The sequence below is a fragment of the Carettochelys insculpta genome, chromosome 9, assembly GCF_033958435.1.
Source record: "Carettochelys insculpta isolate YL-2023 chromosome 9, ASM3395843v1, whole genome shotgun sequence".
Lineage (NCBI taxonomy): Eukaryota > Metazoa > Chordata > Testudines > Carettochelyidae > Carettochelys > Carettochelys insculpta.
The window spans coordinates 4,365,955-4,390,318 of record NC_134145.1 but is presented as its reverse complement, the minus strand read 5'-3'; the positions used below and the strand labels follow the sequence as shown (position 1 = coordinate 4,390,318).

The 24,364-nt window shown below is 42.2% G+C and overlaps 1 protein-coding gene across 2 annotated transcripts in view; it reads left to right on the top strand.

Moving 5' to 3' along the window:
• GPBP1L1 (GC-rich promoter binding protein 1 like 1) overlaps window positions 1-24,364 on the top strand; it is a 46,436-nt gene that overhangs the window by 19,958 nt on the left and 2,114 nt on the right. Inside the window, exons 2-11 of one of the 2 annotated variants that reach the window (XM_075003133.1) lie at window positions 401-1,018; window positions 1,103-1,321; window positions 2,264-2,378; window positions 3,250-3,379; window positions 3,729-4,012; window positions 5,894-5,966; window positions 7,447-7,640; window positions 16,437-16,577; window positions 21,470-21,628; window positions 22,929-23,053. In XM_075003133.1, coding sequence (XP_074859234.1) covers window positions 2,319-2,378; window positions 3,250-3,379; window positions 3,729-4,012; window positions 5,894-5,966; window positions 7,447-7,640; window positions 16,437-16,577; window positions 21,470-21,628; window positions 22,929-23,053 — 1,166 coding nt within the window. In that variant the 5' untranslated portion in view covers window positions 401-1,018; window positions 1,103-1,321; window positions 2,264-2,318. Of the gene's footprint in view, window positions 1-400; window positions 1,322-2,263; window positions 2,379-3,249; window positions 3,380-3,728; window positions 4,013-5,893; window positions 5,967-7,446; window positions 7,641-16,436; window positions 16,578-21,469; window positions 21,629-22,928; window positions 23,054-24,364 lie in introns of both variants that reach the window. The other variant, XM_075003134.1, reaches the window with a different exon arrangement.

Below are 24,364 nucleotides of genomic sequence, written 5' to 3'. Positions count from 1 at the left end.
GAATCTCAAATGCATAGTGTCAGCTGGATTTTTTGGTTTTTATAACTGCACCAGAGCCAGTTACTTGTCATCCCAGCCTCCATGGTTATGTCCCATTCATATCCATAACTGTGGCTAAAGAACTGGAGCAGCACTGTAGTTTCTGGGATCTGGGGGGACGAGCTCTGTTTTAGATCTGAGGAACTCTGTTATCTGTAAATGTGGTGGGGCGATGGAGACAGCAAGATGTTGCAAATATTTCTGGGTTTCTATAGTTGAACAAAAAAATGCAAACCCACTTGCTTTTTTATGTTCACTTACAATACAATTTCTGCACTTCTTCCTTTTGTGCTACATTTTGGACATATCTTATTGTATGTTTTAATTACCTTTATTGATGGGTGTTCATTTTCCTTTGTAGTGATTACAGTTCCTGCATTCCACCGTTTGTTTGTTTTTTTTGATGGAAGAGGAGGACTATAACCCAGAAGTAAACTCTGCAGTTAAACAAGAAACTCTCATTGAATAATTTGGCACCTTTCAAACACAGCACACAATCCAGAAGATCTTTAAAGAGAAGAGAATACTTTTGGAGTTTACTCTTTGTTTTGCTTATTCAGCACATAAATGGTCAACAGCAAAGACATAGAAGCAGTTGTGTCTGCCATTGATCTTAATGTCAAATAGCAGTTAGTTTCTTGGAGGGGAACCTAAGCTACTTGAAGTGAAGAGTGTATCAAGACATTGTTCGTTTTTAAGAACATTAGCACTGTGGACTTTTTAGCGACTGTACATATGATGAAAATGAAGCTTCTATTTTAAGAGCATATGCTTGGGCAGATGTCTCCCATTTAATATTAGAATTTGGGGGAAGCGTTTTTATATAATTGAACCTTCTGCCCTCCCCCCAAGCTTTCAAACTGATGTGTTACAGACAATGAATAATCCCACAGATTTGGGTATATCTGTTCATTGTTAACCATGGTGTTGCTCTGAATGTTGTCCTGCAGATCCAACAACCACTTTTGTAATGTAAAACGTAAGTTCTATAGCACTACAACAAGAGGAAATTTAATGAGGTGAACGTGGTTGTGGCTTTTTTAAATGTAAATTACCTTTTTAGGTATTTTTTTGGAGTGTGAGTACATAGAGAGATTAAGATGAGCAGCTGAGGGGGGTGAACGGTGCAGTCAGCACAAAGTGCGGCTTCTCGCGCTCCGCATTGAGACGCACCATTACCTCAAGCCCGCCATAACTGCATCCTGGAAAAGGAAGGAGCCTGAAGATCAGAGCGAAGCACAGAAATAAAGGAGAGATTTGGACCACGGAGGCCGAACTTTGGGTAGTTGATCACACTTTTATTTCTCTATGTACATAAAAAAATCTTCACTCATGTAGAACACTGAGAGGCTGCAAAAAGGAGGGAACCAAGAGGACCCCCCTCTCCAACTTATACTAAGTATAGCTGACTTATTCTAAGTGAGCAGTTAACAAAAACTCAGAGAACTGCAAGGTGGTAGTCATATCACATATTATGGAAAGTTAACTTTTCTTCAGTTCACGAATCTGAGTTTCTCACCTGCATGTTGCCCCCTCGCGTTTGTCATAAATTTCTTACTTCTTGTAACGGTGCAGTTACAGATGCTCAGTCTCCTTTCTCACCATCTTCTGTCATATCCTCATCCTCCTTGTCTTCCATTCACTGTCAGGAATTCAGCACATCAGCCACCACGGTTATGGACTGTGTGTAGAATTTTGGGGCCTTAAGATAATTTTAACAGTGGGCAACAGTGAGATTAGATTTTCATCACAAGTCTAACTCTAAATCTCACCCAGTTGGTGCCCTTGTTAGTGACTTTCCAATATCAGCCTTAGCAATGTATTTGTGAAATTCGTAATGGGATAGGTCTGGAAGTAGAAAGGAAACGGAACAAATATGCAGTGCATAGACCCATGAAACACCACGACACTCAAAAATACATGCTCTTGCAAGTGTTCATTGCCCTGCAGTATGGCCTTGTGTATTTTCCTTCAGAAAGTAGATGAGTAAATATAGCAAAGATGTAAACAGGAAGTATTGGAACTTGTAAAGGACTTATCTATTCTGGCCAGGGAAACCATGTTGTCAGTTTTATAGTAAGAATTGCACTTCAGCCCAGTGAAAGACTGACTTATTTTTTTCTCTTCACTAGACAAGGCCTAAATGTTACAGTGCAATTATTCCACTTAATTACACAGCCTGGGCTGACAGACTGGAGATGTTTGTTCTTTCTTTCACTTGTAGATCCTGGCCATGAGGTTTGATGCCTCACTTTATTGAAAGGAGACACTGGACCTAAATGGCGCAGCATGACTTTGTTCCTGCCTGGCTTAATTTCTCAACTCCACAGTCAGCCAAGGTAACTCTTCCATTCATATTACCTAGCCAGAACCTGTTACTTTAATGAGTAAAACAAGTTTTGGTCCTGGATTTTGCCTAGTTTAAATGCCTGCATACTTGTTTAGAATGCTATTTATGTAATGAGAGAGAACTGTTCCTCTGCTGACTTTAAATTCTTTAGCAAATTAATCCCCTCTGTTACAGAGAGGAGGTTTGTTTTTCAGTGCATGTACAAACATGGTAGTAAATAAATCCTGTTAACTTCAGTCTGCATTGAGCTCTCACAATGGGGAAGTAGGGCTTGAACATTGGCCTACCAGCATCTTCATATTTGTGTACAAATGCAGAATGCTTTTTTTCCCTCCAAAGTAATGTTGCACTGATGAGCAGTGTACCAATAACAAGCTCTTGGTTCCCATCTCGGAATTTCTAGTTCCTGTTTAGAGTTGCTTATATGTGAAATCCCAAAATTTGGGACAGGAGATTTGAGTTGAGTTGTGATTTCTCACCTTCTGACAGCGGGGTACAAGGGGTAGATCTAGCTAACTCAAAGGTGTAAGGTCTCTGTGTGAAGACAAGTAGACACTTGCATTGCTTATGCATGGCACTCATAATCCTGAGCATCTTGTGATAGATGTCCAGATTGATGCGCAGACAAGAATTTGCTAAGGAAACAAAGAGTATATCTAGACTACTGGGAAGATCAGAGGTTGATTTCACACCTCTAGTGGGGATGCACAAAATTGAACTATCTAGAATTGGCAGTTGACCTCTGTACTCCTTATCGCTGTAATTACTGAAAGCTAAAGCAGAGACTGTCTTATTTTCATATAAATGATCAGAAAGTTGGCCCTAGGGGGTGACTTAAGTCATTTAATCTGCTTCTGCAGTCTCCTGCAGCCACCTTTGAGAAACATGGAGAGCATCTTCCACGGGGCGAGGGCCGGTTTGGTGTGAGCCGTAGACGACACAATTCTTCTGATGGATTTTTTAATAATGGCCCCCTCAGAACTACGGGAGGTGAGTAGAACTTATTTTATATCCAAAGATTTAATTCCGAACTATGCAGAATGTATGCCTTTTGAATATAAATTAACTTTGCAAAACTACATACCTGTAACACAAAAAGCCACTTATGCTACCATCCTTCTCTTATGTGCCATCCGTCTGTGCTACTGTTGGTTTCTGTGGAAGTTGTACATAGCTTTTGAATTCTACTGTAATTTGACTTTTTTTACTCTCGCAGATGGACGATCTCTCTGTGGTAAGGTCAATCTAATAGCTATTTAGAGCACATAGACCAACATTAGAAAATATCGGGTCATTCTTGAACTTTTTTTTATTTGCATACTTAACTCCTTTTGTTTAGACTGCTGGCATCAGCCTTCTCTCCTCCGACATGATTCCGTAGATTCTGGTGTTTCTAAAGGCGCTCATGTTGGGCTTTCTGGCAATCAGCCTGCCTGGCATGGTCCCTCCCGGGGCCATGATGGCATGAACCAGCGTGGTGGTGGAGGAACTGGAGTTCATCGCCACTGGAATGGCAATTTTCACTCTCGCAAGAACTCAGCTTTTCAAGAAAAGCTGCCCGCTGAGCCCAGAGAAGAGCGGAGAGATGAAAAAGAGAAGCTGCAGTTTGAGGAAGACGACTTTGTAAGTGTGATTATTGCACTACTGACAACAGCAATGAGAAACGGTTTTCTAGGTTTTACTGTATTAACGTTGGTTGGTGGAAAGGATCAACAGTTGTATTCCATCCCATGCTTTTGGATGGTCATGTCAGTGTTAATGGAATAGTTCTGCAAGCAGTGCTTGCAAAACTTTTACTTTTTCCAACATCCCCATGGGCATTATGTATCGGGTTTGGAGTATGCAGGATTGTTTTTATTTTGGTTAAATCATTACATTTTTCCAGGTTATTTTAAATCTGCTATATTTAGTGTTGTGATGCGCAAGTCTGTTCAGTCAGCCAGACACAGTACAGCTGGTGACCTGATTTCTCTGAAAAAAAAAAAAAGTGGTAAAAACGAATTGAGCTACTTGTCACATAGAAGTATGTTCGTAACTTGGCTGATAATATAGTACTTTTAAGTTTATGTATTTGTCAAGAGGGCAAGCTTACTTTTGAAATACTTAAACCATAAAGGCCAATTTTGGTGCATTCCTGTTTGCACTCTGCACATCAGCCAGCCTCTCTCAGCTTCCTGGTGTGTAAAACTGATAAGACCTGGTAAATTGAAATATTAACTCTGATAGCAAAAGTTTGTGCAATGTTTTGGATCTGAGACGGTACTCAATTTAAGAGATGATGGTAATTTCTTTCAGCTTTTAAACCAGGCATGCTAGCTTTTCCAGAAGCACATGACTGGAGTTTTATGCTGTAATTAGCATAGTAGGGAGTTGGTATGATTTTGAATTTCCAATTGTGAAAAGAGGGGAACATGGAGGTGAACACAGGGTCTTTTATCATCAGGTACCTGATTTTTTTACTTACTTCACTCCCCCCATTCGTAAGTTTTCAACTATTGGATTTGACCCTCTATCAAAGATAGTTACAAAGACTGCATCCTTCAGATGAAATGACAGCCTATAATTTTGATCCCATGGAATTTATTTTAACATAAGTTTAACTTTTAGTTTGTATACCTGTAAATTCATCTTCATCAGAGGTAAGGATGTTAATCGTTAACCAGTTAATTGGTAGGGGCTGGGGCAGCCCACCACCGAAGGTACACAGGGTTGCTCCAGTGCTGCTGTGGGCAGGGGTGCTCCAGCCCTGGTGGGGCAGTTCCCATCCACGCCAGCGGGAGCAGTGGCGGGGGTGGCTGGCAGGGTTGGAGCATCCCTGCCTACAACATGCTGGGGACCAGGCCTGCTCTGGCCATGCCAGAGTGCCATATACCCATGGCACCATGGGCAGGGAAGTTCCAGCTGGGTCGGAGCAGCTGCAGGCAGGGGGCACTCCAGCCCAGACACAATAGCCCCATTGCACTGCGGGCAGGGATGCTCCAGCCCAGCAGCCCTGGGCCTGTCATGCTGCAGGGGCAGCTGAGGCTGCTCCAACCCAGCCAGTCTGGAGTGGCCTTTCCATCTGTGCCCCTCTTCAGTTTAATTGGTTAAACGGTAGATTTTAACAGGCTAAACAGGGTTTTATGTCCCTAATCAGATATGTCCCTATACATCTGGTATCAGAATATTAAACTGTTAATGCCTGTATGAAACTGTGTGTGGTTATGAAGAATTGGGCTTTGGACATATCATCTTAAGCCTCTGATTAATACCAATTAATCTCTCAATTCCTTAATTATGTATTAGAAACTCTTTAAGAGTTGTGTCTTTGCTTACTCTATGCCAAGCGCAAGGAAAATTAAAGCTCTTTGGGAGCAGCTACTGTCTTTGTTCTGTTGTCACTGCATTTTGCACAAATGGATCTGGTCCATGTACTTGGCTCCGATGTTCTACAGTAGTAGTGCTTCTGATAAATAGCAACATGTGATATCTTCTAATGCGTCCAACTGGATTATGTTTTTGCAGCCATCTTTGAATCCAGAAGCTGGAAAACAGAATAACCAGAGCAAACCTTTAGGGACACCTTCTGGAGTGTGGGGTATGTAGAGAACTTTGTCACTATATAAAAAACAGATGACCACATGGAGAGCAGAAGAATTGAACAATATATTGAAACTTTTTTTTTTATACATAGGGGGAGCCTTAAAGGAAAATTAAACTGAAGTAGTCAGCTGTTTGTTTGTTTTTTTTTCTTTTTTCTCTCCCTCCCTTCCCCCCACACCATCCCTCTCCCACTCTGTTTTCTGATACTTAGAGCTGTACTTACTTCTCTTCCGTTTTCATGCTGAGACTGCTGACAAGGGAGAGTGAAGTCTCTGCTCTACACCCCTAGCAGAGAGCCAAATGGCTTTTAGCTCTTGCAGTAAAGCATATTGCTTTAGCCTGTAAGGTTGCAGGTCTGTTTCCTCTTGCTGAGGACCCAGATCCCATGGCCTTACGCTGCTAATGGCATGCAATAGAAACTTCACTCATCTGTAATTGTTATCTTCTTCCATGGAATTAGCAGCCTCCCTAAGCTTGTGGGTGTGGAATGTTGGCATGAAATGATCATAAAAATACTTAGAACTTCATAGCTAAATGCAGAATTAGAATTGTAGAATAGGCTTAAGAGGACCAGAGAGAGCACATATCCTTGCTTTTAAGCGTTACTGAAATGGTATTTATACCGGAGATGCTGAAGTACTGTAAAAATGTACCAGGTTGTTCTGAGATTTGGTTTTTTAAAAATTCATTAAAAAAAGTTTTAAATTCCTTTATATTGTACCTCTGTTCCCTTCATTCAAGAAGGTAGGCTGATAAAAAGAGGGTGTCTCTTAGCAGTACCTGAAAATGTTTCTTTAATCACTGTTTGGAAAGTGTGGTGACTATAACTAGGGAGGTGAACTTGGGTGGGATAGAATTGTAAATCAATTATTCATTACCTATATCCTAAAACATTCAATATTCAGTTGTGCTAGATCTAATTTTCATCTCTTGAGTGATTGATTCACATCTTTATTGACTTACCCAAATAGAATACAAGATTAGCAGCACTAAAAAGCTTTTTAAACACTTAAGTAGTTTTACATTACAGTTTCAAGAAAGTATACTGTTCCTGAGAACTTCTGTTTCCTCCAGCAAAACATAATTTTTTAGGTTGCAGAACATTGAACCGTAAAGTATGAGTTTCACTAAATATTTTAGTGAATTAACTTAACATTACTCTTCAGTAATTCAGAACATAATGACCCATTCTGATTCCCTTTTCAGCAAAGTCAGAGAGGCTATTAAAATCTTGGGCCGATGCCATCATAGACAGTTTTCAAAATCAAGAGGAGTCTACCAGATATTGGACTTTATCATCTTTGTTTGACATCCTCTCCATTTGAACTTGAACTCAGGAGCTGTTAATAGCAGCATTACTTGACTATTTCAGCATCTTAAACTCTGAGGTAGAATTGGAGTAGAGGTAGAGTGAAGATTTGTGGAATTATGGAGATTCTAATTATTTTTTGAGGTCTTGTTCCACTCTTTTGTAGAAAACCCTCCTAGTGCCAAGCAACCTACCAAGATGCTGGTCATCAAAAAGGTTTCAAAAGAGGATCCTGCTGCTGCCTTCTCAGCAGCATTTACATCACCAGTTCCTCACCTTGCAAATGGCAACAAGACCACCACAGTTGTCCCAAGTGTCTACAAAAATCTGGTTCCTAGAACTGCACCAACTCCTTCCAAGGTACAAAGGCTTCCAGTTGAGTTACTAAACTATATTGAAGGGGCATTCTCTCCCTTATGTAGGAATGGACATTGGATCAACAGAAATATAAAAATAATGCAAATGAAACAATTAATGAACTTGCATGGTCATGTTTAATTAATATTAACCTGTGTGCTATTAAAACTGTGGTGACTAGATTATTTTGTAACCGCACTACAACAATACTAAAACACACTTTGCTCTTATCTTTGAGAGGCTAAACTGTGTTCTAACCATGTGAATGTTTGTTGGAGTTGGTGTGAGTGCATGACCCTTGAGATGTAACCGGGTCCTTGTCTTTCCTGAATTAGAAAAGGCACACTGATGGAGAGAAGAACTAATAACAAGCAGAGGGGTTGAGTTGTTCATAAGTCAGTCTTGTAAATTTTGTGCCAAGTTATAACATGATTTATTAACCTGGTTAAAATACATTTTGGACCAATCTTCAAAGACGACGTTGAATCATGTTCTAACATGATCTTCAGCATAGAGGTTTAGCCGTAGAGTTGACCTACAAAAGAAATACAGAGTTTTGCCCTTTAGCTTCTTTGTTACTCAATAAAGGTTAATTTTTTTTCAGGTTTTCAGTTACTGCTTGAAATCTTTATATGGAGTTCTGGTCTTGTCTAGCTGTTTATTCTGAAGGCTGCTATAGAGCTGTATGGGAAGTTTGTGGGTTTATGAAATTCCAAGTAGTATCAAAGAAGTGAAACCTAATCATTGAAATTATTTTTACTTAGAGCTTTTTTGCTTGGGGACACCACTTCTGTGTGAGTGTTTTGATAAATGCTGGGAATAAAATATATTTAAAAGCTTGTCAGTCCTTTTTGAGAGAAGTCCCATTCTAGCTTTGTATCTTCCAGACTTCCAGTGATACAGGAGAACAAATTTTTTTTAACCTTATGAAAGCAAAAGAAAAACTCTCCTTTTAAAAATCCTTTCAGAGCTTTGTACACAAGTAGAAAGCATAAACACAACTTTTGCCTATTCAGCTCCTCCCTTCTCTCCTGTGGACATCAGTTCTAGAAAATTCTTGTGTTATGACTTGTTTCAGTGCAACACAGTGCCGGCCTGACAGATGGGCTTTGTAAAAATCACAGTGCTTTATAAAATGCTATTTGTAAAGAATTTGTTACTTGGAGAATCAGAAATTATTAGGCAGTCAGCCCATGTGGAACTACCATGACAGTTCAAACGATGCAGTTTCCGGTGTTCAGAGACCATCTTGTTGCTGCTTTTTCAGTTTTACTGCTTGGATGGCTTACGGATATGGTCACGTGCCTTGCCTGTAGCTGGAATGAGTTGGTCTGTTGACCGAGCTTCTAGTCTTGCTATTTAGCTTTTTGTCCAGAGTCTTTTTAACTAGATTGTGTTACTGCTCCTTCGTTGCAAAGTGATCTTTTATTTAAATCAGAAGCGTGTAACTATGAGCTCTGTGTGCAAGTAATCAATATGTTGTGGGCTTTGCAATTATAGTACTCTAAAAATTTACTCTGAAGATTTGTAAATCATGCAGTAGAAATAATTGTTTTTCCTACCTGAATAAGTGCATATCAATATTATGATTTAATTGTGCAGTAGTGCATTATTTCATGGAATTAGGGTATTAAAGACATTAAGCTAACTGGTTGTCTGAGTTCTTCCTCCCCTTCCATAGTGTGGTGGTTGCATACAGTATAGTCCCAGTGCAGTAGTTTTGCCTGATTCTAAATGTCCTATGTGATGGGTTTTTCTCCTTGTAAAACTATAGCACAGTTGAATGAGGCTTGCTATCTGAATGTCCATCCAGGTGCTGAGCTTGTTCTTGTTGTGCCTAGAAAATGGTATTTTATGCTTGAATTTTCAAAGGGCCCTAACAGAGGTAAGTGCCTAAATCCTGTGGAATATCAATGGATTTGAACACTTAGGCATTTGAAAATCCAAGCCTTTGTGGATTTTATAGCATTGTGATCCTGATGAGATATGACTTAAAGTGTTCATAAATTAGTTGCATTATACCCTCAATTGGTGGAGTTTTAGAAGGGCACTTGGGGAGTTGAGCAATTAGTTTGACTGATGTAAGGTTGCGTTCTGATTCTGGTATGTAAACTGGGCATACAAACATGCTTGTTAGAATGCTGGTTTTGATACCCTAGTTCTCTTTTTTTCATTCTCTAAATTGTAGCTTTTCCTTAAAATTGCAGCAGGTTGTCAACATGGCTGGTTTGGTGCCTGAAGACATGGGTTAAGTGACTAGTAATAAATCTCTGTCTTATTCCGTAACTATTCAGAGGAAGCAGAAATAATATCTAAAGTTATTTAGCCATTTTAGAAATCATTTGCTGTTTCTAAAGCGATTATGCATATAAGTCCCCGCTTTAGGGATCAGAGCCCCACTAAGTTATACAATGCCCAAAACATATTTAAAAGATGCTTTCTAACCCAAGGAGTTCAAAGGGACACTACGTTTCCCCATGGGTCACTTCTGCCTACCTCAGTTGGCAATACATGGTAGACTGCATTCTTCAGAAAGAGATATGTAGCCTAAACAGTTTGAAAACTGCTGTTTTAGAGTCACAGTTGCTTACTTCACCTGAGCCTACAGTCCTTCCTTTAACTGCCTAGCTCAGGGGTGAGCAAGCTTTTTACATTGGGCCCTACTTTTTGTCCCTGCAGTTAGCACCTCTGTCCGCACCTGTCTAGTGTAATCCAAACAGATGGAAATTTCAGGTATGTTCCTATGAAAAGAAAAAACCTTTTTGCACATGTCAGAAAATATGTAGAATGTAAATCCACACATAAATGGGGTTGCACATACATAAAAACAGTAACATATGTCAGTATGTTTAATGAGCTGGATGAACCTGAGACCCAGCAGCCAATCATGCTGCGCCCCCCTTTGTGAAATTTCACACACCCCCTCAAGGGGGCCTGCCCCCCACTTTGCGCACCCCTGGCCTAGATGCTTCATGGATAGACTCTAGAGAGCAGGCCTTCTCTAAAGACTTTTAAGAGATTCTGCTAGTTAATAGGTCATCTATAAGAGCTGTTGATCTCTCGGGCCGTGTCTACACGTGCCCCAAACTTCGAAATGGCCACGCAAATGGCCATTTCGAAGTTTACTAATGAAGCGCCGAAATGCATATTCAGCGCTTCATTAGCATGTGGGCGGCAGCGGCACTTCGAAATTGACGCCGCTTGCTGCCGTGCGGCTCGTCCCCACAGGGCTCCTTTTCGAAAGGACCCCGCCTACTTCAAAGTCCCCTTATTCCCACGAGCTGATGGGAATAAGGGGACTTCGAGGTAGGCGGGGTCCTTTCGAAAAGGAGCCCTGTTGGGACGAGCTGCGCGGCAGCAATTTCGAAGCGCCGCTGCCGCCCGCATGCTAATGAAGCGCTGAATATGCATTTCGGCGCTTCATTAGTAAACTTCGAAATGGCCATTTGCATGGCCATTTCGAAGTTTGGGGCACGTGTAGACGTAGCCTCTAAGTGAAAGTTTTCTGTCTTGTCTCACCAGTATGGGGGATCACTGACCACTTCAACATATTCTGGAATACTTACAATACCTGAAACACCACGAGTTGGTGGTTATAGCCCCTGCAAGTCTGTGGCTGTCTGGGAACAGGAGGCAGTTATCACAGGGTCTTGGGTGCAAGAGGGGATGCCAGATGCAGGCTGTGGCCAGGAGATAGGCATGGGTGGCTCCTGACTGGTGGCTCCCTGCGTGACATGGTGGCCCCACACTGCTCAAAGCTGTGAGCTGCTGCTGGCAAGTTTGTCTGTGCTCCTTTGGTGGGAAGGGGGCAGCAGGTCTCAGTGTTCTGCTCGCACCCATGAGTATAGCGCCCATTAGCTGGTTTCCTGCCAATGACAGCTGTAAGGGAGGTGCTGGACAGGCAGTGCTCTGAGACCTGCTGTCCCCTCTCCCACAGGGGCGCACAGAGACATGCTTTCTAGTGGCTTACAGACTTCCGTCTTCTGGTAGCAGCACGGCTGGGGTCTTGGCAGGTGTGCAGACTGCCTGTGTGCGCTGCTGGGCTGCAGGGCATTGTCCTCCAGCCCTGGCCCAGAGTAATGTGTTTGGGAGGTCAGATCTGGCCCGTGGGCTGCATTTTGTCCACCCCAATCTACACTCTGGTGTAAAGCAGCATAGATGTGATGCTGCAGCTTAGTTGCTGTAGGCCACATAGTGTAGACAAGGCCTAAGTGTCACACCTGTAACACTTCTGTAGCCAGAAGTCCTGCCTCCATTGGTCATTAGATTTCTTACTCTGCTCTTACACCTTCTCCTGCCCACCTACCCCCAAAAATAGCAAGAAGGACTTTCCTTTGGGCATCTACCTGAACTGCTCCTTGCTGGAAGCCATATGGATAATGATCAGCAGCCGCTGAATACCCTGTTTCATCAGGGGACAGACAAAGTAATGGGTGCAGAATGATTTAAAGATGGGTGTTCTTGGGGTACCTGTCACTGTGAGCCATGTTTTTACCACGTACCTTCACTGAGAGTGCCCCTCCCTTCTAATAACTGAGTATTGGTTCCCTAAATACCACTGGCCTGTCGGCCGCGCAAGTGTTGTCTTTTCTTTGAACGTTAACAAAATGCGCACCTTAGTCTTGAAATGTTCAGTGATCACCTGTCACTTATGCTGGGCCACTCAAAGAAATCTCTGATTCTCTGCTCCCAAAAAAAGGGTACCAGTTTACCAGTTTTACCTTAAATCACAGCTTCTGTTTAATACACACCACTGAGGGGTTTTGTAGAAACCGTTTGGTTTAGTATGGAAGTAGGGAGATTGCACTAGATGGGGGAGTGTGATGGAAACAAGTGGTTACAATACAAATAAAATCTAATGCAAACTAGAGCCAGAACTTAATAGCTAACCTTTCTTATCTAACAGCATTTTTCTTCAGTCTTGTGAAGAGCTGGCTGGCTTCCTGGGAGTTCAGTCTTCCACTGAACAGCCTCCACTCAGAGATGTCTCCCCCGTGAATGTTGGCAGCATGTTTTCTCCACCCTTTGATATACCGAATCTGTCTTTTGTCTTTTATTCGTGGTCCGAGTCATACTGTTTGTTACATCAGTCCTTTTTACCTGTGGGTGGTTTTGATAGTTCTCCAGCTGTTCTGGGTGGGGCAAAGGTAGACAACTGAGCCTTGTATTATATCACCAGCTGGCCAAGGAGGGGTGAAGGCAATTCTTGCTTGAATGGGCAATTACTGAGACTGTGATTTTTTTTTTTTTTTGTCATGGATATTTTTAGTAAAAGTAGTGCATAGGTCACGGGCAATGAACAAAAGTTCAGGTTGTGAGACTTCTCATGCTGTGTCAGGGTGCTGTGGCCTCCTATCCTCTGGCCGGAGAGGGAGGATTTGACTCCATCCTTTATGCCTGGGAGCTGGGGATTAGGAAGAAATCCATAGCAGCTGGGCTGTAGCAGGAGATTCCCCTACAGTGGGGCCTCAGTGTTACAATAGTCATGGAATCTGTGACTTCCACAAACTGCACAACAGGCTCCCCTAACCATCACCAAGATATACAATTCTCTGATGACACTTTTACTCCAAGACCACAATGTGAAGTTTTCAAATAGTACCTGTACATACTTTGCAGTGAGTATTGATAAGTTCAGAACTTTTAGGAGAGGCCTCCTGTGCTGTCTTTCATAAATCAATGCCATGAAAGTGGTATAGTATTAGGTGGTGTGTTTGCACCAGCTCTGAGACCGTAGTTGCTTGTAAACAATAATGAACTCATTGGCACTAGTGGGTCTCAGCATCTTGTGAGCATTCCAAGTATTTGTGGTGTGATTAGTGCCTGGGTCTTGATCTGTGACCAAGACTTTTGATTGTGGTAGGGTGGGGTGGAAAAGATATGGCCTGTCAGCCAGATCTGGCCCACCAAGCCACCAGATGTGGCATGCAGACTGCCCTGCTGGGACTCTCAGGCATGGATCAGGAAGCCGCTTAAAGCAGTGTGGAGCCCCATGCTGCTTTAAGTAGCTTTCTGCTCTATGTAGCACTTTGCTCCAGACCCCAGAGGTAGGGAGAAATTTAGTACACTGACCCTGTGTCCCCAAGCTCCCTTCTACAACCGACCTCTCTCAAAGACCCAGTATCCCCTCTATGGAAAGCATGGCCCTTGACCACTTATTAAAATCTTGGAGTGGCGTCTCCCTCCACCATCAGAATTATTGCCCACCTCTCTGCTAGGTGCTGGACAGAGACCCTATTTTTGTGTTTGTACAAGAGCTCACAGTCTAACACCTCCTCCCAGTTGAGTGTCTCAGCTCAGGCTCAGTGCTGGTGGGGTGCTGTAGGACTTCACGCTTCACACGTGTGAATTTAAGAAAAGGAACCTCATTTGAAATATGAGGTGGGAATCCATTTTGCCGATACTGGGGTATTTTGGGGTTGATGGATGAGTATTTCATGTAATATAAATCTGCTTAGGGTCCTCTGTACAGAAACTCCTCACGGTGCTAACTGGAGAATTATGCCTTTTTAGGATCTTGAGAAAAAAGTGGCATTTTTAGGTGACTGCCAGTTTTCTGAGAGTCCTGTTTGAGATTACTGGAATTTAGCGTACAGCAATGAAGTTGCAATTCTCTACCCCAGGAAGTTTACAGTCTAAATCTGTTTTTATTTCTTGTGGCTAGCCCGGTGGGCGGGGAAGCAAAATTCAGAAGGTCTGTGTAGGAGTGGAAAGGTGTAGGGGTTGATGGGGCCTGCTAAAGCTATTGGTGGCTCCTTGAAAATCTCTTCCTGCCCTTCTTTGTGTGGCTGCTGATGTAGCTGAACTGTAAAGGTGTAGGGCTGTAAGCATCAGTGTGCCAGTCCAGGCATCTCTCCCCTCCAGTGGTTCTTGCCTCTGCTTCCAGTAGAAAGTCAGTGGCTCTCCACCTCCAGCAGCATGATCTTCCTGGCTCAGGAACGGAGAGAGGAATACATTTTACCAGTACAGCAATCAAGAGAGCAGTCAGCAAACTAGAAGGAAGGAAAATGCAGAGAGAAAACAAATGAGGAAATATGGAGAAAGAGTGGCTTCTGCTGTCCTTTTCTTCAAGGCATTTTATCTGTTTTAGACTTGTATTTAATTTAAAAACTCGATGAGCTGACTTCTTTAGAATGCTAGAGTAAATGAACATTAGAAATTCAGAATGGCTAACATGAAGGTGTAAAAATTCCCAGATGTCACCTTTCTGTACTGCTTGGTGCCATACCTCTTGTTGTGGGTTTGTTGCAGATTGTTCTTGATGGCTGAGCCATCCATGATGATACTTTTCCAGGTAGAAGATATTTATCATGAGGCAGCTTTCTACAGCTGTAGTTATTGCTTTGTCACCAAATAACAGATGCATCTGTATCCCGATGATGCAGGTTAAGTAGGTGACGTTTCCTTATTCTGAGCAGGGAAACAAAAGGACGTGTTTTGTCCATGCAGTGATCGGTCAGCCGTGGAACTTCTTTGCCTGAAGATGTTGTGAAGGCCAAGACTTTAACAGGGTTCAGAAAGATTTAGATAAGTTCATGGAGGGTAGGTCCATCGAGGGCTATTAGCCAAGATGGACAGGGATAGTGACACTCGCTTCTGCTTCTCAGAAGCTGGGAATGGGTGACAATCCCTTGATGATTACCTGCTCTGTTCATTCCCTCTGGGGCACCTGGCATGTACCACTCACAGAAGGCAGGTTACTGGACTAGATGGACCTTTGGGCATCACTATTTATTTTTTAAAAGGGACTAATTGTCCCATATTTGGGCCCTCCCGTGCTGACCTTTTGTGCCAGCAGCTGCTAGCTGGAGAGCTCGTACTGTACATCAGTACATGCTCTCTGCAACGGAGGAAGACAGCAGGTTAGGGCTTCCTTGCCCAGAGACGGGCGGGAGCATGGGTGGCTGCCACCTCCTTGCTGCTTCCCCAGTGCTTCCAGGGGTAGGGCCGGTGGCTGTCGCCTCCTTCCTGGCTCCCCAGGGCTTGGTGGAGCCGGGAGGAGCTGCCCCTCCCCCGCATATCTCCCTGTCCTGTATTTGGAACAGGGAGATATGGTCACCCTAACCTTTGATTTGACAGAGTATGGCTGTTCTTAATTTCTTATCAGTGGATTGGCTTAGAAAATAGCTGGTTTGCATGCTGCTTTGCTTCAGCAAACAGGCTTCTCACTGGATAAGCTTTGGGGCTGCTTCTCTGGATTATTAGTATATCTGTTGAGTTGTCTTGTTGAACAGCAGGGTACAATCAAGTTGCTTTGTTCTTTTTTTCCTTCCCTAGAAATTAGGAATCTCTTCCTTGGAGCCTGGGGTATTCACATCTTCTGTTTATAGCTTTAAAGCTTCTTCCCCTTGGCCAAAGGAAGCACCTGTTAAGTGATGCAAGATATTCAGTGGTGGTGTTTATCACTGAGTTAAAAAATAAGCATTTTATTGAGGTCTCTCACTTCCTCTGCTGGGAGCAGTTGTGGGATACACTGCATGTCTCAGTGCTGAGTCTTCCAGTTAGTGAATGAGCATTTAATTGTTCATAATAGTTTCGACCAGCTCTTTGCTAGAGGGGTGGTAGGTATGCAGCAACTAGCGATACTGATGTGGGTTGCATAGTTAAGCAAGGCAGGAATGGATATTAAAATTAGAAAGGGATTTGAGACCAGTTTTGGAGTGGGTGAAGGTAATTTGTTCAATTAATCACACCTTGTTAAGTCAAATGTGTTGCTTTATTTTGTTTACCGCTTGCATAAAATCCATTCTTGTGCCATACCATTTACTGTCCTAGTGTGTTGTGTTCTCTTCAATATAGCCAAGTCCATGGAAATCTAACAGAAGTGAACATAAACCAGGCTCACTTTCCTCCAGCCGTGACTCTGCCTTTACCAGTCCGGTGTCTGTAACCAAACCAGCGGTACTGGCGAGTGGCTCAGTTCTCACCTCTCCCAAAGAGGTAAGGGGTTGGGTCGGGGATAGGACTGGAATTTTTCCAGTTAATATTTCTTTATACTTTACGTACCATAAGAGCTTTTCTATTCATATCATGCAGCTCTGGATACTTGAAGAGTACTCAATCACTTGTATTGTCTTTGCATGTTGTGCTAAGTCCTCTAGTACATTCATGGGAATGCTCTTGGATGTCTGGCTTACGTGGTAATGAAGAGTGTTAACGGTTTTGGGCAAGATCTGCTGTAATTTCATCACTATCACACGGGGCATGGTTGCTTTTCTACACAATGCTATAGTCCACATAAGGGGGTGTAAATTGTAGTCTGTCTCCCATTAACTAGGTCGTGTAGACTCTGCTACTGCACGCTGAAAGTTCCCTACAGGCATACGTTTCTGAGGAGTTTAAAATAGCGTCCACAATAACGTACACTAGGGAACATAGAGCAATCTCATTGGAGGCTTTTAAGAGAAGGATAGACCATCATGTATTAGGGATGGTCTAGGTAATAATCTTACCTTGAGTGCAGGGGACTGGGCCAGAAGACTTCTTGAGATCCCTTTCAGTTATACAGTATTACTCAGTGCTAACAGAGTCTACATAGGCTGGTTAGTGCCTGGCACTCCAGTGCATATTGGAATTTACACCCCCAAATGCAGACAACCTAAATTCCATAACACACAGGGAAGTAGGTTGTCTTATGTTCTTGCTGTGTCTCCCAGCTCTTTCCTAGCAATGTATGTGGTGAGCTTTGGGAACAACTTAAAAAGTTTAAGATGTACAAATATGTGTGCGTGCTGTTCCTCTTCAGCCATTGTGTGTGTTGGTGAACATACCCCATTATTCATCTAGATGGTTGTCCTAATTTATAGAATTTTTTTTTATAATTTTGTCTGAACAATTCCTTGGACTTGAAATTTACTCAGGTTTTAGCAGTCTATTCGTGGTAGACTTTTCTGCCCTTTACTTTTATGTGTGATATGACTCTGAAAAGGACTCTCCTCTGAAGTTTACATCCCAAATGCTGGGTTTGGGCTAAAACTAGCTTGCAGACCATAATGAAGAAGCATTGCAATGAATTTTTAAAATAATTTTACATTTAAAACTTCCGCTGCACTGTTGGGAAGCAAAACACGATAGCTCTGAGTTAATTTGTAAAATCAAGAAAATTAAACTGATCCTTTTGTGTTTAAACTGAATGAAGTACCAGAGTACAATATAATAGAAAGTTTAGACAAGGTTTTAAAGAAATGGCTAGTAATTGAGTGCATCCTTTTTCGCATGCTCTTCTTGATGCCTAAAAAGAGTCTAATCTTGAGAGTTCCAAGTTCCTATGCTCCAAAAATCTGTTCTCCTTAAGGTGTCAAGTTTGGCACCAGCACTCAATTGCTAGTCACTGCTTGACTATCATTTTCTATATCTTTACATTTTCAATTTAACTTCTTTCCCTTATCAGTATTGCTAATGCCATTCCAGATTATTTAAACAAGTCCTATCTTGACACTCTAATTTTAATAAACAGTAGTGATGTATTTACTCAACCAGAGGTGAATGCTCCCTGCCTGTTTGGCAGAAATATTGATATTAACAAAACTGAGAATCTTTCTTGTGTGAGGTTGTCTCTCTCAACCTTTTTTAAATTGAGATCAGAAATATGCCTGGGAAGGTTTTGCCGTTTTTTGTGGTTCCTAGGCTGTCTAGATCAGAGCAATTTGTTGACAAAAGTTTTTGTTGGAAGATATTTTTCAACAAAACTTCTGTCAACAGGTTGCGTCCAGACAGCAAATCCAGATTGAAAGAGTGGTTGCTCTGTCGACAGAGAGCAGCTGGACTTTCCAGCTGCTCTGTTGGCAAACATCCAACCAGACGCACAGCAGACAGGGTTGCTTAGTGTCCTGGAAGCCCTGTCTATCAATTGAAGGGTCTCTGAAACATCATTTTGTTAACAGATCTCTGTTAAGAGACTTCCTTCCTCATGGGGAGCAGGGTACAGCTGTTGACAAGTGCTGCGTTCTGTCGACAGAACGCCCTTGGGAATTTGGATGCTCCGAGTTGGCTGTTTTGTCAACAAAGCCCCCTACTCTAAACATAGCCTTAAAGTTGTATGGAGATTGTTTTGAACTTTGACCATTTTAGAACGTCGTACACCAAGCGTAGTCAGTTATTTCTTGGTCAAGATCCAAGTTTCTTGGTCAAAGTCCAGACTCCAAAGAAACATTTTTCACACCACAACAACAGTGGTAAGCAAATACAAAGATTTGGCAATATGTTCAGACATTTCTGGTGGTCTGTATTTGACCGGTGGTCTGTATTTGACCAGTGGTCTGCTTATTGATTGTCAGTGCCATACGCTTTGAGAGTGAGGTTTTCTTCTGATCATGAGAGGCAATTTTATACAAAATACAAAATTGAAGTCTCCAAATTAGGAAATAGCTAATATGGATCTAGAGATGAGTAGTTCTCATTTTTATGTAACACAGAATCCTATGGAAATAACAAAATTGTTACTCCTCTTCTTGACAACTACACTTTTGTCTTGTATTTTTCCCCTGACCCTACATCTTTGTTGTTTTTAGTTTGTAAGCCCATTGGGGCAGGGACTTTGGTTTCCCTTATGTCTGTACAACACCTAGTATACTTTGGGCACTACTGGAACATAAATACATAATTCAGATAAGCTTCTACCTTCAGGTAAGTAATACCAAAACAAACTTAAATGCACTTGTAATCCAGTGCAATAAGTAGTGTGCATATAACTTCTGTAATATATTGTCCTATGTAGTTCACCTTTGCCTGACAAGGATGTTGGGTTTTAACCTGACACTTGGAGACTGAATTACAGGTGTTCCCTCCTTTGTGCAGAGACCAGTAATACTTAATTCCATTCTGTGTTGAACGTCCATTAGCCTGATTCAAGTTGTTGGTAGATTCAAAGAAACTAATCTGGAAATTGTATTCCCTTAACATCAATAGCTATATCCACTTAAACTAGAAATTATTTAAGTTCATCCAAGCTACAGCTGAGTATTTGCAGCTTTAATGGTTAGACTTTTATTTCCCCAGCTTCTTTTAAAAAAAAAAGTTAATTGTTTGAGAATGATAGGCTAAACGCAGTATTTTAATCCCACCTGTGCCCTGGGAAAGGGAATTTAGTCTCTCCCTTTTTATCTGTATAATGGCAATATACACCATTACAATATACTACATTACAGAGCTGGTGAAGAGTGATCCATTAAGATTTGCAAAATAGTCTGAAAATGAGAAGGTCTGTAAAAGTAGAACCCCGACATAACTATAGAGTACTGAGAATTAATGACACGTCTTACTAAATATTTTATGCTAATTCTCAAGAGACTCCTCTGTACAAGTGCACTTAATGCACTCTTGTTTTAAGAGCCTTAAGAGATGGCTCTTCCACTGGTTTTCCCTGGGAGAATATAGGCAAAGAACTGAAAATGAATGTCATGCCTAGCTCCATCATATGAGAACTCTGGGTTGAGACAGCTCCAGATCCTGTCTCACCTTTCTGACTTGGAAGAGGCAGTGTGGGAAGATGACGGTAAAATAAGTCGTCATGTGCACTTCTTTTGGTTTTATAATTGTAAATCTGACCGCTTTGTGTAGTCAAAGTTAAGATAGAAACTTAGAGAATTTTGTCACATGTTACAGCTGTCATTTTCTTGTACAATCAACCTAATTTTTATGTTGAAAATTTTAAATACTACTGGGTTTTTTTTTCCCATCTGATAATCATTCTTGTTGGCCTTGGAAGTTTCACAGTCATCTATTTGCTCCTGCCAGCGCTATACTACATGATCTCTGAAATAGCTGCCTGGTGAAGGTTACTGTATGATCATGTTTATAGAGTACGTTTCTCCAGGAGAGGTTAGCATTACATGTAACTTAAGAATAAGGAATCCAAACAACTGAATGTTTAGAGATCCCTTTTCTTTGCCTTTTTTCAGCTTAAAGGCATTTTATGCTGTACCATAAGCATACTTCGCGAAGTAGTTTTCTTTTGCATCCTAAGGATTGTGCCTGTAGATAACACCTGAGCTCCAAGAAAAATTCCTGCAATGAGGAAATATCCACCTGTTCTGTTCTCTTACATGCTTTGATTTTATCTTTCCCTCCTTTCACAATTTATCTGAAGGAAGGGATTGTTTTGTATGTGAGACTGACATTTTTGAACCCTTTCAGTGGAGAGTCAAGACTAATGAGGGATTCCTGTCTTCTGCAAAGATCATCGGGCATGAACGCCCCAGACAGATAATGGGGCAGAGTGGAAGTTAGGAGGGTAGAATCCCACCTATGTTGATTGTAAATTCCACCTATATAAATAAAGTGGGTTAAGTACATTGAAAGCTAGCTGCCATGCTGTTGGGTACCACCACATCATAATTACTGTGGAAGACCACAGGAGATCAGTTTTGTTTTAATCGAATTAGACTTCTTTTGGCATCAAAGGGAGTTGGAGAGAATGGTTTTTGCTAATGGGCAGAAATTATCACTATGTTCCGGGATCATTCAAAGAGCAGAGATGGAGTTAACCAGGCATAGAGCCTGCGAGGTAGCTCACATTACCAGGAAGCATAGTATGCGAGGAACGGGGCAAGCATGTTAAATTCATGACTTGAATTAATGGAAATGGAGAAACAGTTGCAGCAGCAGAAAGTAAGAATAGTCTGGAGACAGACATTTGTTCCAAATTGGTGAGGAGGGAGGTAGAGGATTTGGAACAACGCAGCCAAAAACTCTGGTGGAAATCTGAACTGAGTACTTGGAAATTGCCAGTCAGCTCAGGAGATAAAATAAGACACAAGCCCAAGGCTGAGACGCAGCTTTTCTTCGATGGGTATTTGGCAAGCTCACTAATAAGTTCCATCTTACTTTTCCAGAGTCCTTCCAGCACAACCCCTCCCATAGAGATCAGTTCTTCACGCCTGACTAAGCTAATGCGTCGCACTGCTGATAAGAAAAGTGAATTCCTAAAGGCGCTGAAAGATGACAGGAATGGAGAGATCACAGAGAACAGAGAATGTGACAAGTTGGAGGATGTAAGAGGACTGCCTGCTTTCCTTTGCTGGGAATGGTATATTTTAAGGGACTTCAAATAGAAACTCTACCAGTGTGTTAAAAATCGTGGCCTTATATTTACACAGTGATGGCATGGCTGCCAGCTAGCCACATATATAGGAAGCAGAATTTACCCTGTTCTGGGTAGAAAAATGGAGGCTTCTGGTACTGGAACTAAGATTCTGAACTGTCAGTAGCTGCGTAAATCCTAGTTCCTGAGTTGTAGCCCCGAGAGAGAGAGAGAGAAAGAGAACTGCAAATGGCTTCGATTCTAGGATGCTACTATGCGCCAGAGTGCGTGTCTACCAACTATCTATAAAATGCCTTCTGATTTTTCAGCTATTTTTAAAATGTTTTAATATTTTTCCTTAGGAAGATCTCCTCTCCAGAATGGGGATGGAGAAGTAGCTTTTACTGAACAAAAACATTCTGAGCACACTCATTCCCTCTGCTGGATCATCTGCAGCTGTTAATTAATGAGCAGTTATTCTCATATCTCTGCTGCCATAGCAGTATAGATGATGCACAGTGCAAAATAAAAGACAGCCATAGCCTGAACAAATGCAGGAGGAACAGTTTAAAATACATGGTAAAGGGGGAAAGGTGTGGGGCAGCAGTTGGTAAGAATGAGCAGGATTTTAAGAGGGCTTTCTAAGAAATGGGAACGAACAATATTTTATCAGAGTGCTTACTCTTTAAGCTGCATAAATGGAGCGATATTTAAACCACTGGTTTAAAAACTTCATTAAAAAGACAGTGTAGTTAAAAACACTGCTGCTTGCAGTTACCTTCAGTTCAAGAAACAGTCCCTTGAAGAAATGTACATAGGGCCCAGAGTAATTTAAGTGAATTTAGCCCTAGTGAAAACACAGGCATGGCAGACATGGCAAAGTGAACAGGCTCTGCACAAACACTAAGATCTAATGGCTTTTGTCCTGATACAGAAGGACATCTCGAAGGGCCAGAGAGCAGCCCCATGACGCACATAGTCTTTGGCACCTCTGAGTCCCTAACAGTGGTATTGTAGTGTTGCCTTCTGTCCTTTAAGAATTAAAACGGAGCCCACCAAACTCAATTTGCTTGTATCACCGCACCAGTGTCTGATAGCAGCTGCTATTATCAGCTCATACTCTGAAGCATTGACTTAGAGTGACGGGTTTTATTCTCTCTGGAGTCACCCTCCCAAGGAACCTAGATTTCACGACTTGAACTGTGCTTTGTGGGGGGAGAGGGAGGGATCAGTGTCTCCATGATGTGACTTGACGTTCATTTTTCCTTTAGATGGAGGGCAGCAGCACACCAGAACCAAAGGAAACTTGGGAAGAGAATTGCCATCAGAATGGCCTTTCTCTCCCTTTGATGGAGGAGGGGGAGAACCTGTCTCATTCACTGGAAGCAGAACACAGGTGAGGAGAGCACAGAGCGTAAGCTGAAGGGGTTGTCACATCACGTGAGGAAAAGGTAGCTGCGTAGAGGAGTCTCTTTGCCAGAAAACAGTTGTCTTACATACCAGAGGATCAGAACCAACCCCAACTAAAGCATTCCAGCCAGGGCTTTGTCAAGCCAGGCCTTAAATCCTCTAGGGTTGGAGATTCCATCTCCTTCCTATGCAATGCATTCCAGGGCTTCATCACCTCCTAGTGAAACAGTTTTTTCTAATAGCCAACCTAGACCTCCCCCAACGCAGGTGGTTGAAGGCTACTATCAAATCCTGCCTCATTCTTCTGTTCCCCATTCTTCTCTGCTGCACACCAATAAGCCCAGTTCCTTTAGCCTCTCCTAATAATCCATGTGCCACAGCCCCCTAAATCATTTCTGTTACCCTCTCCTACACTGTCTCCAATTTGTCCACATCCTTTCTGGAGTGGGGGTGCCAAAACTGAACACTACTCCAGATGTAGCCTCGTGAATAGAGGGAAATAATCCCTTCCCTTGATCTGCTGGCAGTGCTTCTACTAATGCAGCCCCATCTGCCATTAGCATTCTTGGCAACATGGGCACACTGTTGATTGATATCCAGCTTCTTGTCTGCTGTAATCCCTTGGTCTTTTCTGCAGAACTGCTGCTTAGCCAGTCTGGTCCCCAGCCTGTAGCAGTGCATGGGATTCTTCTACCCTAAATGCAGAACTCTGCATTTGTCCTTGTTGAACCTCATCAGATTTCTTTTGGCTCAGTCCTCCAATTTGTCTAGGTCACTCCTGACCATATCCCTACTTTCCAGCCCATCTATATCTCCCCCTAACTTAGTGAACATGCCAAGTGTACAACCCATTCCATCATCCAGATAGTTAATAAAGATGTTGAACAACACCAGCCCCAGGACCGACCCATGGCGGACTTCCCTTAATACTGGCTGCCAGTTAGATATCAAGTCACTGACCACTACTTCTTGAGCCTGGCAATCTAGCCAGCCTTCTTTCCACCTTACCATCCATTCAGCCAAGCCATACTAATTTAACTTGCTGGCAAGAATACAGCCCGAGACCATATCAAAAGCTTTGCTAAAGTCAAGATCTGTCACCTCCACTGCCTTCCCCATATCCACAGAGTCAGCTGTCTCATCATAGAAGGCACTTAGTTCGGTCAGGCATGACTGCCTTTGGTGAATCCATTTTGACGGTTGCAGATCATGCTCATCTCCTCCAAATGTTTCAAAATGGATTCCTTGAGGACCTGCTTCATGATTTTTTTTTTTCAGGGACTGAGGTAAAGCTGAC